Genomic DNA, 16987 nt, shown 5'->3' on the forward strand with positions numbered 1-16987 from the left:
TAGCGGACATCCATTGTTTAATTTCATTAAGACACGCCTCCAGCTGACTACAATCCGGCGTGTTGATCAGCTTTAGGGCCATGTAGAGTTGGGTGTCATCAGCATAACAGTGAAAGCTAACACCGTATTTGCGTAATGGCAGCTACAGTTTCCATCTTAAAGATAAAAAAAAATAATTGAGGAATGTTCGGCGGGTTGCCCAGGTCTGCTTATGGGAGAGAAGGGCACAAATGGAATAATGCATGTATTTTTCCAAATATTTTCGGGAGCTGCAGACGGGCGGCTGATCAACTGTCAGTCACCCTCTCACTCATTCTTACTCTTACTCCCAGGATTCCACTGTCCTTTGGTCGCCCCCTGGTGGTTGGTTGACTGTTGGTTGTGGAAGTACTTGAACTGAATTTAAAGGTTGATATCGCCGACGACCACCCTCATTTCATCGTAGCGGCCAAAATCGTCATCGCAATTAAAATGTGATTAATTGTGCAGCCCTATGTGAAAACTGATGCTATTTTGTGTTGGCTCACCTTTTTCAAAGTCCCCAGCACCTGACAAATCTTAAAGATCTGATCCACCTCGCTGTTGCCGGGAAACAAGGGTCGAAGTGCGTACAACTCTGCCATGATGCACCCTAATGCCCAGATGTCAATGGGTGAGCTGTATGAGGTGAACTTGAGCAAAATTTCTGGAGCTCTGTACCTGTTAAAACACAGCTGTATACTTAGATCAGTCTCACATAATCAACAACATTTCACACTTCACATATTTCTCTTCAAATATAGGTTTTGTGTTGTTTTTTTTTTACAATCACATACTAAATATCAATCCTATATTACAAAACTCAAAACAGTGAAGTTGTCACGTTGTGTAAATCGTAAATAAAAACAGAATACAGTGATTTGCAAATCCTTTTCAACTTATATTCCATTGAATAGACTGCAAAGAAAATATATTTAATGTTCGAACTGGTAAACTTTCTTATTTTTTGCAAATATTAGCTGATTTTGGAATTTGATGCCTGCAACATGTTTCAAAAAAGCTGGAATGTGCAAAAAAGAGAGAGAATGTGGAGGAATGCTCATCAAACACTTATTTGGAACGTCCCATAGGTGAACTGGTGGTCGCCATGTTTGGGTATAGAAGCAGCTTCCATGATATGCTCAGTCATTCACAAACAAAGCTGGGGCAAGGGTCACCACTTTGTGAGCAAATAATCAAACAGTTTTAGAACAACATTTCTTAACCAGCTATTGCAAGGAATTTAGGGATTTCACCATCTATGGTCCGTAATATCATCAAAAGGTTCAGAGAATCTGGAGAAATCACTGCACGTAAGTGGCAATGCCTGTGACCTTCGATCTCTCAGGCGGTAATGCATCAAAAGGCGACAACAGTGTGTAAAGTATATGACCACACGGGCTCAGGAACACTTCAGAAAACCACTGTCAGTAACTACAGTTCATCACTACATCTGTAAGTGCAAGTTAAAACTCTACTATGCAAAGCCAAAGTCATTTATCAACAACACCCAGAAACGCCACCGGGTTCACTGGTTCTGATCTCATCTAAGATGGACTGATGCAAATTGGAAAAGTGTTCTGATGAGTCCATATTTCAAATTGTTTTTGGGAATTTGTGGACGTTGTGTCCTCCGTACCAAGAGGAAAAGAACCATCCGGTCTGTTACAAGTGCAAACTTCAAAAGCCAGAATCTGTGATAGTATGGGGGTGTATAAGTGCCCAAGGCATGGGTAACATACACGTCTGTGAAGGCACCATTAATGCTGAAAGCTACATACAAGTTTTGGAGCAACATATGTTGCCATCCAAGCAATGTCTTTTTCATGGACGCCCCTGCTTATTTCACCAAGACAATGCCAAGTCACATTCTGCAAGTTTTACGACAGCGTGGCTTCGTAGTAAACGAGTGCGGGTACTAGACTGGCCTGCATGTAGTCCAGACCTGTCTCCCATTGAAAAGGTGTGGCGCATTTTGAAGTGGAAAATATGACAACGGAGACCCCGGACTGTTGAACAACTTAAGCTGTACATCAAGCAAGAATGGGAAATAATTCCACTTGAAAAGCTTAAAAAATTGGTCTCCTCAGTTCCCAAACGTTTACTGAGTGTTGTTAAAAGGAAAGGCCATGTAACACAGTGGTAAAAAATACCCCTGTGCCAACTTTTTTGCAATGTGTTGCTGCCATTAAATTCTGAATTAGTGATTATTTGCAAAAAAACAACAACACTTGAACATTAAATATCTTGTCTTTGCAGTCTATCCAATTGAATATAAGTTGAAAAGGATTCTGTTTTTATTTACGAATCCACGCAATGTGTCAACTTCACTTTTTTTGGGATTTTGTATGTACAAAAATATCAAGCATCTCCTGTATTGTCAAACTAGCCAAGTACTATCAAATTTGAGTCTCACCATCTGGTGGACACATAATCAGTGTATGGTGGCTGGGAGCGAATTTCTCTGGCAAGTCCAAAATCTGCAATCTTAACCAACTCCGGGCCCATGCAGAGTAAATTCTCCGGTTTCATGTCACGGTGAAAATAACCTGGATCATAAAAATGAAAAAGTAAAATGGTTGCATTTTGGCAAGAAATGATTTGCCCTTTTGATTCCAACCTACAATAATCATGTCCACTTCCCCGTTGTATCCCATTTAAACAGGGGTGTTAAAATTGCCGTTCTGTTGGCCCTTGGCATATTAAAAACAATCAAATTAATTCATAATAATGTGTTATGATAGGATTTTTGGCTTAAAAATGTGAGCAAATGACATAGAGCAGCTTTAAAGGGAAACTGCACTTTTTTCTGGAATTTTGCCTATTGTTTACAATCATAATGAGAGACAAGAAGACGGATGTATTTTTTTTTAATGCATTCTAACTGGTAAATAAACTTACATATAAGTCCTCTTACAATGGAGTCAATGTAAGGTCCTCTATTTCTCCCATATCCATCCATCCATTTCCTACCGCTTGTCCCTCTTGGCGTCACAGGGGTGCTGGAGCCTATCCCAGCTTTACTCGGGAGGAATGCTGGGTACACACTCATCCCAGGGCCAACAAAGATAGACAGACACACTCACATTCACACACTAGCGCCAATTTATTGTTGGCAGTCAACCTATACCCAGGTGCATGTCTTTGGAGGTGGGAGGAAGCCAAAGAACTCAAAGTGGAACCCATGCAGTCAAAGGGAGAGAATATGCAAACTCCCAAAGACCCAGAGCCCGCAAATCGAAGCCAGGACCTTCTTATTGTTAGGCACTAACACCTCTGCCACCATGCTCCCTATTCCGCCCATAAGGCCCTATAAATAACTGGCCAAAAAGCATCAACAGTATTTTCATTTACATCCATCCATCTTCTTCCGCTTATCCGAGGTCGGGTCGCGGGGGCAGCAGCCTAAGCAGGGAAGCCCAGACTTCCCTCTCCCCAGCCACTTCGTCTAGCTCTTCCCGGGGGATCCCGAGGCGTTCCCAGGCCAGCCGGGAGACATAGTCTTCCCAACATGTCCTGGGTCTTCCCCGTGGCCTCCTACCGGTTGGACGTGCCCTAAACACCTCCCTAGGGAGGCGTTCGGGTGGCATCCTGACCAGATGCCCGAACCACCTCATCTGGCTCCTCTCGATGTGGAGGAGCAGCGGCTTTACTTTGCGTTCCTCCCGGATGACAGAGCTTCTCACCCTATCTCTAAGGGAGAGCCCCGCCACACGGCGGAGGAAACTCATTTCGGCCGCTTGTACCCGTGATCTTATCCTTTCGGTCATGACCCAAAGCTCATGACCATAGGTGAGGATGGGAACGTAGATCGACCGGTAAATTGAGAGCTTTGCCTTCCGGCTCAGCTCCTTCTTCACCACAACAGATCGGTACAACGTCCGCATTACTGAAGACGCCGCACCGATCCGCCTGTCGATCTCACGATCCACTCTTCCCCCACTCGTGAACAAGACTCCTAGGTACTTGAACTCCTCCACTTGGGGCAGGGTCTCCTCCACAACCCGGAGATGGCACTCCAGCCTTTTCCGGGAGAGAACCATGGACTCGGATTTGGAGGTGCTGATTCTCCTTCCGGCCGCTTCACACTCGGCTGCGAACCGATCCAGTGAGAGCTGAAGATCCCGGCCAGATGAATCCAACAGGACCACATCGTCTGCAAAAAGCAGAGACCTAATCCCGCGGCCACCAAACCGGAACCCCTCAATGCCTTGACTGCGCCTAGAAATTCTGTCCATAAAAGTTATGAACAGAATCGGTGACAAAGGGCAACCTTGGCGTAGTCCAACCCTCACTGGAAACGTGTCCGACTTACTGCCAGCAATGCGGACCAAGCTCTGACACTGATCGTACAGGGATCGGACTGCCATAATAAGACAGTCCGATACCCCATACTCTCTGAGCACTCCCCACAGGACTTCCCGAGGGACACGGTCGAATGCCTTCTCCAAGTCCACAAAGCACATGTAGACTGGTTGGGCAAACTCCCATGCACCCTCAAGAACCCTGCCGAGAGTATAGAGCTGGTCCACAGTTCCACGACCAGGACGAAAACCACACTGTTCCTCCTGAATCCGAGGTTCAACTATCCGGCGTAGCCTCCTCTCCAGTACACCTGAATAAACCTTACCGGGAAGGCTGAGGAGTGTGATCCCACGATAGTTGGAACACACCCTCCGGTCCCCCTTCTTAAAGAGAGGGACCACCACCCCGGTCTGCCAATCCAGAGGTACCGCCCCCGATGTCCACGCGATGCTGCAGAGTCTTGTCAACCAAGACAGCCCCACAGCATCCAGAGCCTTAAGGAACTCCGGGCGGATCTCATCCACCCCTGGGGCCTTGCCACCGAGGAGCTTTTTAACTACCTCAGCAACCTCAGCCCCAGAAATAGGAGAGTCCACCACAGATTCCCCAGGCACTGCTTCCTCATAGGAAGACATGTTGGTGGGATTGAGGAGGTCTTCAAAGTATTCCTTCCACCTATCCACAACATCCGCAGTTGAGGTCAGCAGAACACCATCCGCACCATACACGGTGTTGACAGTGCACTGCTTCCCCTTCCTGAGGCGGCGGATGGTGGTCCAGAATCGCTTTGAAGCCATCCGGAAGTCATTTTCCATGGCTTCCCCAATCTCTTCCCATGTCCGAGTTTTTGCCTCTGTGACCGCCGAAGCTGCACACCGCTTGGCCTGTCGGTACCTGTCCACTGCCTCTGGAGTCCTATGAGCCAAAAGAACCCGGTAGGACTCCTTCTTCAGCTTGACGGCATCCCTCACCGCTGGTGTCCACCAGCGGGTTCTAGGATTACCGCCACGACAAGCACCAACTACCTTGCGGCCACAGCTTCGATCAGCCGCCTCGACAATAGAGGTGCGGAACATGGTCCACTCGGACTCAATGTCCAGCACCTCCCTGGTGACATGTTCAAAGTTCCTCCGGAGGTGGGAATTGAAACTTTCTCTGACAGGAGACTCTGCCAGACGTTCCCAGCAAACCCTCACAATGCGTTTGGGCCTGCCAGGTCTGTCCGGCATCCTCCCCCACCATCGCAGCCAACTCACCACCAGGTGGTGATCGGTAGAAAGCTCCGCCCCTCTCTTTACCCGAGTGTCCAAAACATGAGGCCGCAAATCCGATGACACAACTACAAAGTCGATCATGGAACTGCGGCCTAGGGTGTCCTGGTGCCAAGTGCACATATGGACACCCTTATGTTTGAACATGGTGTTTGTTATGGACAAACTGTGACGAGCACAGAAGTCCAATAACAAAACACCACTCGGGTTCAGATCCGGGCGGCCATTCTTCCCAATCACGCCTCTCCAGGTTTCACTGTCGTTACCAACATGAGCGTTGAAGTCCCCCAGTAGGACAAGGGAATCACCCGGGGGAGCACTCTCCAGTACTCCCTCGAGTGTACCCAAAAAGGGTGGGTACTCTGAACTGCTGTTTGGTGCATAAGCACAAACAACAGTCAGGACCCGTCCCCCCACCCGAAGGCGGAGGGAGGCTACCCTTTCGTCCACTGGGTTGAACTCCAACGTGCAGGCTTTAAGCCGGGGGACAACCAGAATTGCCACCCCAGCCCGTCGCCTCTCACTGCCGGCCACGCCAGAGTGAAAGAGAGTCCAGCCCCTTTCAAGAGAAGTGGTTCCAGAGCCCTTGCTGTGCGTCGAAGTGAGTCTGACTACATCCAGCCGGAATTTCTCTACTTCGCGCACTAGCTCAGGCTCCTTTCCCCCCAGTGAGGTGACGTTCCACGTCCCAAGAGCGAGCTTATGTAGCCGAGGATCGGACCGCCAAGTGCCCTGCCTTCGGCTGCCGCCCAGCTCACATTTCACCCGACCTCTATGCCCCCTGCTATGGGTGGTGAGCCCATTGGAGGGGGGACCCACGTTGCCTCTTTGGGCTGTGCCCGGCCGGGCCCCATGGGTACAGGCCCGGCCACCAGGCGCTCGCCATCGTGCCCCACCTCCGGGCCTGGCTCCAGAGGGGGGCCCCGGTGACCCGCGTCCGGGCGAGGGAAATCTGGGTCCTTTGTTTTTACTTTTCATAGAGGTTTTCGAGCTGCTCTTTGTCTGGTCCCTCACCTAGGACCAGTTTGCCTTGGGAGACCCTACCAGGGGGCATAAACCCCCCAGACAACATAGCTCCTAGGATCATTGGGACACGCAAACTCCTCTACCACGGTAAGGTGGCAGCTCAGAGAGAAGATTTTCATTTACATTTCGTGAATATTAACCAAATATTAGTGATATTTGGTTAATATTCACGAAATGTAAATGAAAATCTCCTCCTTCATTTACATTTTGTGAATATTAACCAAATATTAGTGATATTGTTATTTCAAGCTCTAACGCAGAACAATCAAATCACAGAGAGTAGCTTCTCCTGCTATTGAGCTACTATCTCGCCTCGGATCCTGTGAAAGTTTTTTCTAGCTCAAAAATAATGCCTCTCACCAGGAGAGTAGAAGGATCAGGACATAAAACGACAAGCTGGTAAACTTTACCATCCGATTTTGACCCGGTAATGTCAAGAAGGACACAAAAAGATGTTTAGTTCCACACCCTTGTTTGCGAGGATTATGAGTCATTTTTCCTCCAAATAGGAATATATCAACATCCTTCCTAACAGTCGACAACCCAGCGAGAGCAGACATTGTACAGTAGGTGATTTTGTATTATGTTTGTTGCAGTCAGTAGTAATCAGTAGTAAACGTGCCTGTTACTACATTACATCTTAATATCGCGATGCACGATATATATCTCGATATTTTGCCTTAGCCTTGAACTAACACTTGATACATATAATCACAGCAGTATGATGATTCTATGTGTCTACATTAAAACATTCTTGTTCATACTGCATTAATATATGCTAATTTTAAAATTTCATGCAGAGAGGGAAATCACAACTAAGTCAATTGACCAAAACCGTATTTATTAAACAGTTATTAAGCAGTGGCACAAACATTCATGTCATTTCCAAAACAGAAAGTGCAAGATTGTCAGAGAAATTTTAAAACAAGCTATTAGTGCACTTTTGTGCATGATGTCACTAAGATGACATATCAAAACAACACTAAATTAAAGTGCACTTTTTGTACAGAACGCCACTACAATAGTTTAAAACAAATACAGTGCGCTTTTGTGCATGATGTCACACAATATATTTGAGCTGTATAATAGAAAATCAAATAGAGTCTGTCCTTCGCTATGTGGTAGGTTACTGCGGACATTATCTCCTTTTGTTGTTGACAATTTTTTACATACGGTGTTGATCTGGAAATGTTTGCCTCGGCATTTTGATGGTGTGGCACCAAATGGATATGTTGACACGCGGAGTAATCACTCTTCATTCTCTAGCAGGTGACTTTGCAAATGATGCTAGATATTAGCAGTAATGCTACTATTTGAAGCAACGCCTTTGCCCCACACTTAACAAATTACGGTTGTCAGTTCGACATATTCCCTCTTGAAGCCAAACCACCGCCAGACGATGGACCCCCTGCTGTTTTTCTTGGGAATTAATTATTCCTTCGTACCTTCTTTCTCTCGTATTACCACCCGCACCACAGCTAACGTTACCCATGCTGCTACCTCTCTGCTCCGCGAGGGCGTATACATATGTGATGTATGTAAGAAGGAGAGACAAGAAAGAGTGGGAAGAGCCTGTAGTGTGATGCCAGCAGCTTAAAGCAACTGTGTGAGAACGTATACTCGAATATCATGATATAGTCATTTTCTATATCGCACAGAGACAAACCCGTCTTATATCGAGTATATCGAGTATATCGATATATCGCTCAGCCCTACTTACAGCGTGTGTATAAAAGCTCAAAGGAGGTGTTTGAATGTTGTTTAAGGGCTTTACAGGCAGAATACAGCAAATCCCAGAGGCTCCATTCCAAGCAGACTTTTGTTCGCATTTACATACTTGTTTCAATTCATTCAAAATATAAAAAACACATGTTAACTTGTCTTACATAAGGATTGAGAATGATAGGTGAAATTCCCCCCCAAAAAAGTGCAATGCCCCTTTAATGTGACATGCAAAGTGATCAAGTTAACCTGACCTCCAGATTTGTAGATGTTTATTCACGCATGCCTATATTATTTAGGTAATTAGTCAATTAAGATTATATAAAGGCAAAAAAAAAAAAAAGATGTTCTTACCATGTTTATGCATAAACGCTAACCCAGAAAGCACCTGAAACATGATGTTCCTTATCTCGTTCTCAGAAAACATTGCGCAGTTCCTGGAAGCAAAGTGTCAAAAGACCACAAATACAATGAGATTGGAGTTCAAAAGAATATTCAGAGGAAAAACATGCTTTATGGAAATGAAAATGACAGAAAGACATAGAAGCTCAAGAAACTAAAAAAGCAAATTACATCAGCAGCTTTAAATATCTTTAAATAACAGTCTTCGTGCCTTTTTTTTTCCCTTTCAGATGTTTGGCAGTTTTCAATTACTTCATATTGTACATTTCCAACAACAATAAGCAATAGAAAGTATCACAAATTCACATAACAATTGGGAATAGTCCCACATTTGCATGGCAAGAACCCATAAAATTCTTGTGCACATAAGAATACAAATCTAGATATTGGACATTCATTTGTCTGCACACAAGATGATGTCACTTACATTAAAAGATGAAATGAAAAAATGCAATCTATCCATCCTCCCAACACACCTGCTGTATTTAGGGGGGCCTCAGCAGGTACTTAACACCCCTCTCTCCCATAGATAGATAGATAGATAGATAGATAGATAGATAGATAGATGATAGATGGATGGATGGATGGATGGATGGATGGATGGATGGATGGATAGATAGATAGATAGATAGATAGATAGATAGATAGATAGATAGATAGATAGATAGATAGATAGATAGATAGATAGATAGATAGATAGATAGATAGATAGATAGATAGATAGATAGATAGATAGATAGTACTTTATTGATTCCTTCAGGAGAGTTCCCTCAGGAAAATTAAAATTTCAGCAGCAGTGTCCAGAATTGAGATCGGATTTAAAAAGTAAAAAGTAAATAATGGGGGTGTAAATGGAAACAAAATAGAAAAATATTACAATGAGAATAAAAATATAACAGTAAAATAAGAATATAACAAGAGAAACTAGGTATTAGTGACCCATCCATTTTCTACCGCTTATTCCCTTTTGGGGTTGCGGGGGGCGCTGGCGCCTATCTCAACTAAAATCGGGTGGAAGGCGGAGTACACCCTGGACAAGTCGCCACCTCATCGCAGGGCCAACACAGATAGACAGACAACATTCACACTCACATTCACACACTAGGGACCATTTAGTGTTGCCAATCAACCTATCCCCAGGTGCATGTCTTTGGAAGTGGGAGGAAGCCGGAGTACCCGGAGGGAACCCACGCATTCACGGGGAGAACATGCAAACTCCACATAGAGAGATCCAGAGCCTGGATTTGAACCCAGGACTGCAGGACCTTCGTATTGTGAGGCAGACGCACTAACCCCTCTCCCACCGTGAAGCCCGTATTAGTGACCATTTTATGAAAAAGTATTGCACTGTTATTGTTTTGTCATCCTAGTACCAACTACCCCCACCCCCCAACACACACACACACACACACACACACACACACACACACACACACACACACACACACACACACACACACACACACACACACACACACACACACACACACACACACCCAGAGAGGAGTTGTACAATGTAATGGCATTTGGGATGAAGCAGTCTAGCACTAAACAGGCTCCTCTGGCTCCTGATAACGCTATGCAGAGGGTGACTGGCATCATCCAGGATGCTCACTAGTTTTTCCACAGTCCTCTTCGCTTCCACCGTGACCAGTGAGTCCAGTTTTATTCCGATCGTAGAACCGGCCCGCCTGATCAGTTTCTCCAGTCTGGAGCTGTCCTTAGATGTACTGTACTGTAGTACAGAACACTGGCAACCACAAACTGGTAGTACATCCACAAGGGTTTTTAGGGTAGAGGGTAAACACCACACCACCATAGAGGGTGGTGTGATGCTTAATGTCAGACGACTGCGAGGTTGATAGTCAAAAGAGACTCCTCCGAATCGAATTGCATAATTGACTACACTGCAAAAAGTCAGCGTTCAAAAACAAGAAAAAAAACATACAAAAATTAGGGGTATTTTATTTGTACAAAGCAAAATTATCTGCCAATACAACAAGACATTTTGGCTTGTCAAGACTTTCCAAAACAAGTACAATTAGCTAACCTCAATGAACCCAAAAATACCTTAAAATATGTCAAAACGTGGACTTGGGGGTTTGTTTACCCTGAATGCAAAGGAAAGTTGGAGCGGGCAAGGCGTGAAGGTAAGGACATATTTATTGATTACTACAAAAAAAGGAACAAAAGGCGCGCACAAGGCGGAAGTACAAAAACTTGGCTAATGAAACAAAAACTTGCACAAAGGCAGAAACTATGAACCTGAAACAAAACTTGATAACTGTGACATGAAAAACCAAAACTTACGTGGCATGGCAAGAAGCATAACTATGAACAGTATCAGAGGTAAAGTCGCCAGGCTGACTTCCTGGCAAATTTCGGTTTAAATAATAGTGACATGGTTAGTGAAAACAGGTGTGAGACTCCAAATGTGAAACAGGTGAAACGAATGGTTGCTATGGTGACAAAACAAGAGAGTAAAAAAGCAGGAACTGAGTGTCCAAAAACCATACAGAACATGACCTAAACCAAAACATGTTCAAAAAGACATGACAAAATAAGTATATTCTCACTAATAACAAGTGCACTTTTCTTGGTAAAAAAAAAAAAAAAAGATCTTTTTGCTCAATATGTTGAAAAATATACCTAAATAAGTATATACTAGGGCCACTATCTTGACATAATGATATGCGCTCGGCAACATGATTTTTTTTTCATGCTTGAAGTAAGAAATTATTACTTAAAAAAATTGTTTTATACTTGTCAGGGTAAATGACACAGCTTTGCATCAATTGATATTTTAGTTTCAAGCATGTTTTACTCAATATAGGTCATACAAGGTGGCGACTTGTCCAGGGTGTACCCCGCCTTCCGCCCGATTGTAGCTGAGATAGGCGCCAGCGCCCCCCGCGATCCCAAAAGGGAATAAGCGGTAGAAAATGGATGGATGGAAGGTCATACAATTTCAGCTACAAGCTGTGTTATCTTACTGAGATCATCCATCCATCCATTTCCTACCGCTTATTCCCTTTCGGGGTCGCGGGGGGCGCTGGCGCCTATCACAGCTACAATCGGGCGGAAGGCGGGGTACACCCTGGACAAGTCGCCACCTCAACACAGACAGACAACATTCACACTCACATTCACACACTAGGGCCAATTTAGTGTTGCCAATCAACCTATCCCAAGGTGCATGTCTTTGGAAGTGGGAGGAAGCCGGAGTACCCGGAGGGAACCCACGCATTCACGGGGGGAACATGCAAACTCCACACAGAAAGATCCCGAGCCGGGATTTGAACCCAGGACTGCAGGACCTTCGTATTGTGAGGCAGACGCACTAAGCCCTCTGCGTGAAGCCCTACTGAGATCATCCATCCATCCATTTTCTACCGCTTATTCCTTTTTGAGGTCGCGGGGGGCGCTGGCGCCTATCTCAGCTACAATCGGGCGGAAGGCGGGGTACACCCTGGACAAGTCGCCACCTCATCGCAGGGCCAACACAGACAGACAGACAACATTCACACTCACATTCACACAGTAGGGCCAATTTAGTGTTGCCAATGAACCTATCCCCAGGTGCATGTCTTTGGAAGTGGGAGGGAACCCACGCATTCACGGGGAGAACATGCAAACTCCTCAGCCTGGAATTGAACCCAGGACTGCAGGATCTTCGTATTGTGAGGCAGACGCACTAACCCCTCTTCCACCGTGAAGCCCTACTGAGATCATTTCGGACCAAAATCCTTAAAATAAGTAAAAAACTCTAACATAAAATCTGCTTAGTGAGAAGAATTATCTCATCAGACAGAAAATAAGCAAATATCACCCTTATTTGAGATATTTCATCTTACTTAGATTTCAGTTTTTGCAGTGTATTTAAAATAGTCCTATTTCGTGTATTTGCAAATTCTGTGCTATCGCCATCATTTCTGTCAAAACGCTGCTACTTTTTCTTTACACTTTGAACCCTGCTCTTTGTACAAGACTGTGGCTAATGTATGTGTTTTTCCAGGGTGACAAAGCATCTCCGTTCCTGCAGAGTGGCAGCTCATTCAAACACACACATGACTTTAATTCCTTTGCAACCTGCTGTAAAGGCCATTATATTAGGAATACCAGTGATGCCATTCCCCCTCTCTACCCTCTGTCAAATACAACTCTAATGTCCACAGTCAAATATGTTTTTTTCACCTGCAAGTTGACAAAATGCACACAATGAACGCCAAAATGACCTGACTATCAAAAAAACAAACGCTGCACAATCGCTCGTGTAGATATTTCATGTTTTAATTAAGGCTGTCAAAGTTAAGGCGATAGTAACGCGTTAAATATACATTTCAATAACAACACTGGTGATTATCTTACCTGTCATTCATGAGCTGGTAGAGGTTTTCTTTCATATATTCAAAAACAAAGAAGAGATGATCATTTTCCCTTATGACCTCCTTCAATTTTATTACATTGGGATGATTCAGTTTCTTCAGTGACTGTAAAGAAAGGACAATGAAACAATTAAAAACAGTTAAAATCTCCAATAAATTCAATTGACAAAATCCGTAAAGAAGGAATTATGGTCTTTATTAAAAGCCTACTGAAATGAGATTTTCTTATTCAAACGGGGATAGCAGGTCCATTCTATGTGTCATACTTGATCATTTCGCGATATTGCCATATTTTTGCTGAAAGGATTTAGTAGAGAACATCGCCGATAAAGTTCGCAACTTTTGGTCGCTAATAAAAAAGCCTTGCCTGTACCGGAAGTAGCAGACGATGTGCGCATGACGTCATGGGTTGTAGGGCTCCTCACATCCTCACATTGTTTATAATTATAGCCACCAGCAGCAAGTGCAATTCGGACCGAGAAAGCGATGAGTTTCCCATTAATTTGAGCGAGGATGAAAGATTTGTGGATGAGGAAAGTTAGAGTGGAGCACTAAAAAAGAAAAAAAGAAAAAAAGAAAAGGCGACGGCAGTGTGAGCGATTCAGATGTTATTAGACACATATACTAGGATAATTCTGGAAAATCCTTTATCTTCCTATCGTGTTAATAGTGTTTTAGTGAGATTATAAAGTCATACTTGAAAGTGAAGACCAGTGTCTCTGAGAGAAGCCAATGGAGGAGCCAAGATCACAGCTGCCTTTTTGACAGCTACAGGAGGAGGTCGAATAATCCACTTAATATCACAATTTTCCCATCCAAAAACTTGCTGGTTGACGTGGAGAAACATGTTCGCTTGACCGCTCTGTGTTAAAGCTTCACAACAAACAAAGAAACACCGGCTGTGTTTCGGTTGATAAAGGCAGCTGCAATCCACCGCTTTCCACCAACAGCATTCTTCTTTATAATCTCCATTATTAATTGAACAAATTGCAAAACATTAAGCAACATAGATGTCCAAATTAGTGTGTAATTATGCGATGAAAAGAGACGACTTTTAGCCGTAAGTGGTGCTGGGCTAATATGTCCGCACGCGTCATCATACACATGATCCTTCCGCGACGTTTTCAAACAAGAAACTCCGCGGGAAATTTAAAATTGCAATTTAGTAAACTAAACCGGCCGTATTGGCATGTGTTGCAGTGTTAATATTTCATCATTGATATATAAACTATCAGGCTGCGTGGTTTCAGTAGGCCTATAAAGGCCTACTGAAACCCACTACTACCAACCACTCAGTCTGATAGTTTATATATCAATGATGAAATATTAACATTGCAACACATGCCAATACGGCCGGTTTAGTTTACTAAATTGCAATTTTAAATTTCCCGCGGAGTTTCTTGTTGAAAACGTCGCAAAATGATGACGCGTGCGCGTGACGTCACGGACTGTCAGGAAATATTTTGTCTTTTCATCGCGCAATTACACAGTATTCTGGACATCTGTGTTGCTGAATCTTTTGCAATTTGTTCAATTAATAATGGAGAAGTCAAAGTAGAAAGATGGAGTTGGGAAGCTTTAGCCTTTAGCCACACAAACACACGGTGATTCCTTGTTTAAAATTCCCGAAAGGTGACGCTTTACTTTGGATCAGAGCGGTCAAGCGAACATGAAACACCACCACTTGTCAACCGGCAGGTTTCGGTGAGAAAATTGTGTTAAAAAGTCACCTCTTACCGGAGATCTGCGGAGTTTGCGGCGTCCTTGTATCTGCCGTGACCTCCCTCAAGACACTGGCCTCAAGACACCCGTGGACACACCCCTCCGACTATTGGGTACTATTTAACTCACTAAAACACTAGCAACACTATAGAAAGATAAGGAAGTTCCCAGAATTATCCTAGTAAATGTGTCTAAAAACATCTGAATCCGTCCCTTTTTTTTTTTTACTTTTTATTTATTTATTTATTTTTGTAGTCCTTCCCTATCAATATCATCATCCACGAATTTGTTCAATTAATAATGGAGAAGTCAAAGTAGAAAGATGGAGTTGGGAAGCATTAGCCTTTAGCCACACAAACACACGGTGATTCCTTGTTTAAAATTCCTAGAGGTGAAGCTTTACTATGGATCAGAGCGGTCAAGCGGACATGGATCCCGACCACTTGTCAACCGGCAGGTTTCGGTGGCAAAATTGTGTTAAAAAATCGCCTCTTACCGGAGATCTGTGGAGTTTGCGGCGTCCTTGTATCTGCCGTCGACTTCCCTCAGACACTGGCCTCAAGACACCCGTGGACACACCCCTCCGACTATTAGGTACTATTTAACTCACTAAAACACTAGCAACACTATAGAAAGATAAGGAATTTCCCAGAATTATCCTAGTAAATGTGTCTAAAAACATCTGAATCCGTCCCTTTTTTTTTTAACTTTATTTTTATTTATTTATTTTTTGTAGTCCTTCCCTATCAATATCATCATCCACGAATTTGTTCAATTAATAATGAAGAAGTCAAAGTAGAAAGATGGAGTTGGGAAGCATTAGCATTTAGCCACACAAACACACGGTGATTCCTTGTTTAAAATTCCTAGAGGTGAAGCTTTACTATGGATCAGAGCGGTCAAGCGGACATGGATCCCGACCACTTGTCAACCGGCAGGTTTCGGTGGCAAAATTGTGTTAAAAAATCGCCTCTTACCGGAGATCTGTGGAGTTTGCGGCGTCCTTGTATCTGCCGTCGACTTCCCTCAAACACTGGCCTCGAGACACCCGTGGACACACCCCTCCGACTATTAGGTACTATTTAACTCACTAAAACACTAGCAACACTATAGAAAGATAAGGAATTTCCCAGAATTATCCTAGTAAATGTGTCTAAAAACTCCTGAATCCGTCCCTTTTTTTTTTTAACTTTATTTTTATTTATTTATTTTTTGTAGTCCTTCCCTATCAATATCATCATCCACGAATTTGTTCAATTAATAATGAAGAAGTCAAAGTAGAAAGATGGAGTTGGGAAGCATTAGCATTTAGCCACACAAACACAGGGTGATTCCTTGTTTAAAATTCCTAGAGGTGAAGCTTTACTATGGATCAGAGCGGTCAAGCGGACATGGATCCCGACCACTTGTCAACCGGCAGGTTTCGGTGGCAAAATTGTGTTAAAAAATCGCCTCTTACCGGAGATCTGTGGAGTTTGCGGCGTCCTTGTATCTGCCGTCGACTTCCCTCAAACACTGGCCTCGAGACACCCGTGGACACACCCCTCCGACTATTAGGTACTATTTAACTCACTAAAACACTAGCAACACTATAGAAAGATAAGGAAGTTCCCAGAATTATCCTAGTAAATGTGTCTAAAAACATCTGAATCCGTCCCTTTTTTTTTTTTTTTACTTTTTTTTTATTTATTTATTTTTTGTAGTCCTTCCCTATCAATATCATCATCCACGAATCTTTCATCCTCACTCAAATTAATGGGGAAATTGTCGTTTTCTCGGGCCGAATAGCTCTTGCTGCTGGAGGCTCACATTAAAAACAATGAGTGGAGGCTCACTCTAAAAACAATGTGAGGACGTGAGGAGACCTCACCCTTGTGATGTCATCGTCTGCTACTTCCGGTAAAGGCAAGGCTTTTTTATCAGCACCAAAAGTTGCCAACTTTATCGTCGATGTTCTCTACTAAAAATCCTTTCAGCAAAAATATGGCAATATCGCAAAATGATCAAGTATGACACATAGAATGGACCTGCTATTGCAGTTTAAATAAGAAAATCTCATTTCAGTAGGCCTTTAAACTTCATTAATCAATCACCGCATCAATTAAACAAAAAAAATATTCACTTGACCCAAGAAAT

The 16987-nt window shown here is 43.6% G+C and overlaps 1 protein-coding gene across 1 annotated transcript in view; it reads right to left on the reverse strand.

Annotated features, from left to right (window-relative positions):
* The window catches only part of LOC133540808 (serine/threonine-protein kinase MAK-like), a 59662-nt gene that overhangs the window by 25216 nt on the left and 17459 nt on the right, over positions 1-16987 (reverse strand). The window contains exons 4-7 of the mRNA XM_061883758.1: positions 13113-13234; positions 8697-8779; positions 2435-2567; positions 528-699 (exon numbers count right to left, since the gene is read on the reverse strand). Coding sequence (XP_061739742.1) covers positions 528-699; positions 2435-2567; positions 8697-8779; positions 13113-13234 — 510 coding nt within the window. The remainder of the gene's footprint in view (positions 1-527; positions 700-2434; positions 2568-8696; positions 8780-13112; positions 13235-16987) is intronic.

The sequence above is a fragment of the Nerophis ophidion genome, linkage group LG22 (genome assembly GCF_033978795.1).
Source record: "Nerophis ophidion isolate RoL-2023_Sa linkage group LG22, RoL_Noph_v1.0, whole genome shotgun sequence".
NCBI lineage: Eukaryota > Metazoa > Chordata > Actinopteri > Syngnathiformes > Syngnathidae > Nerophis > Nerophis ophidion.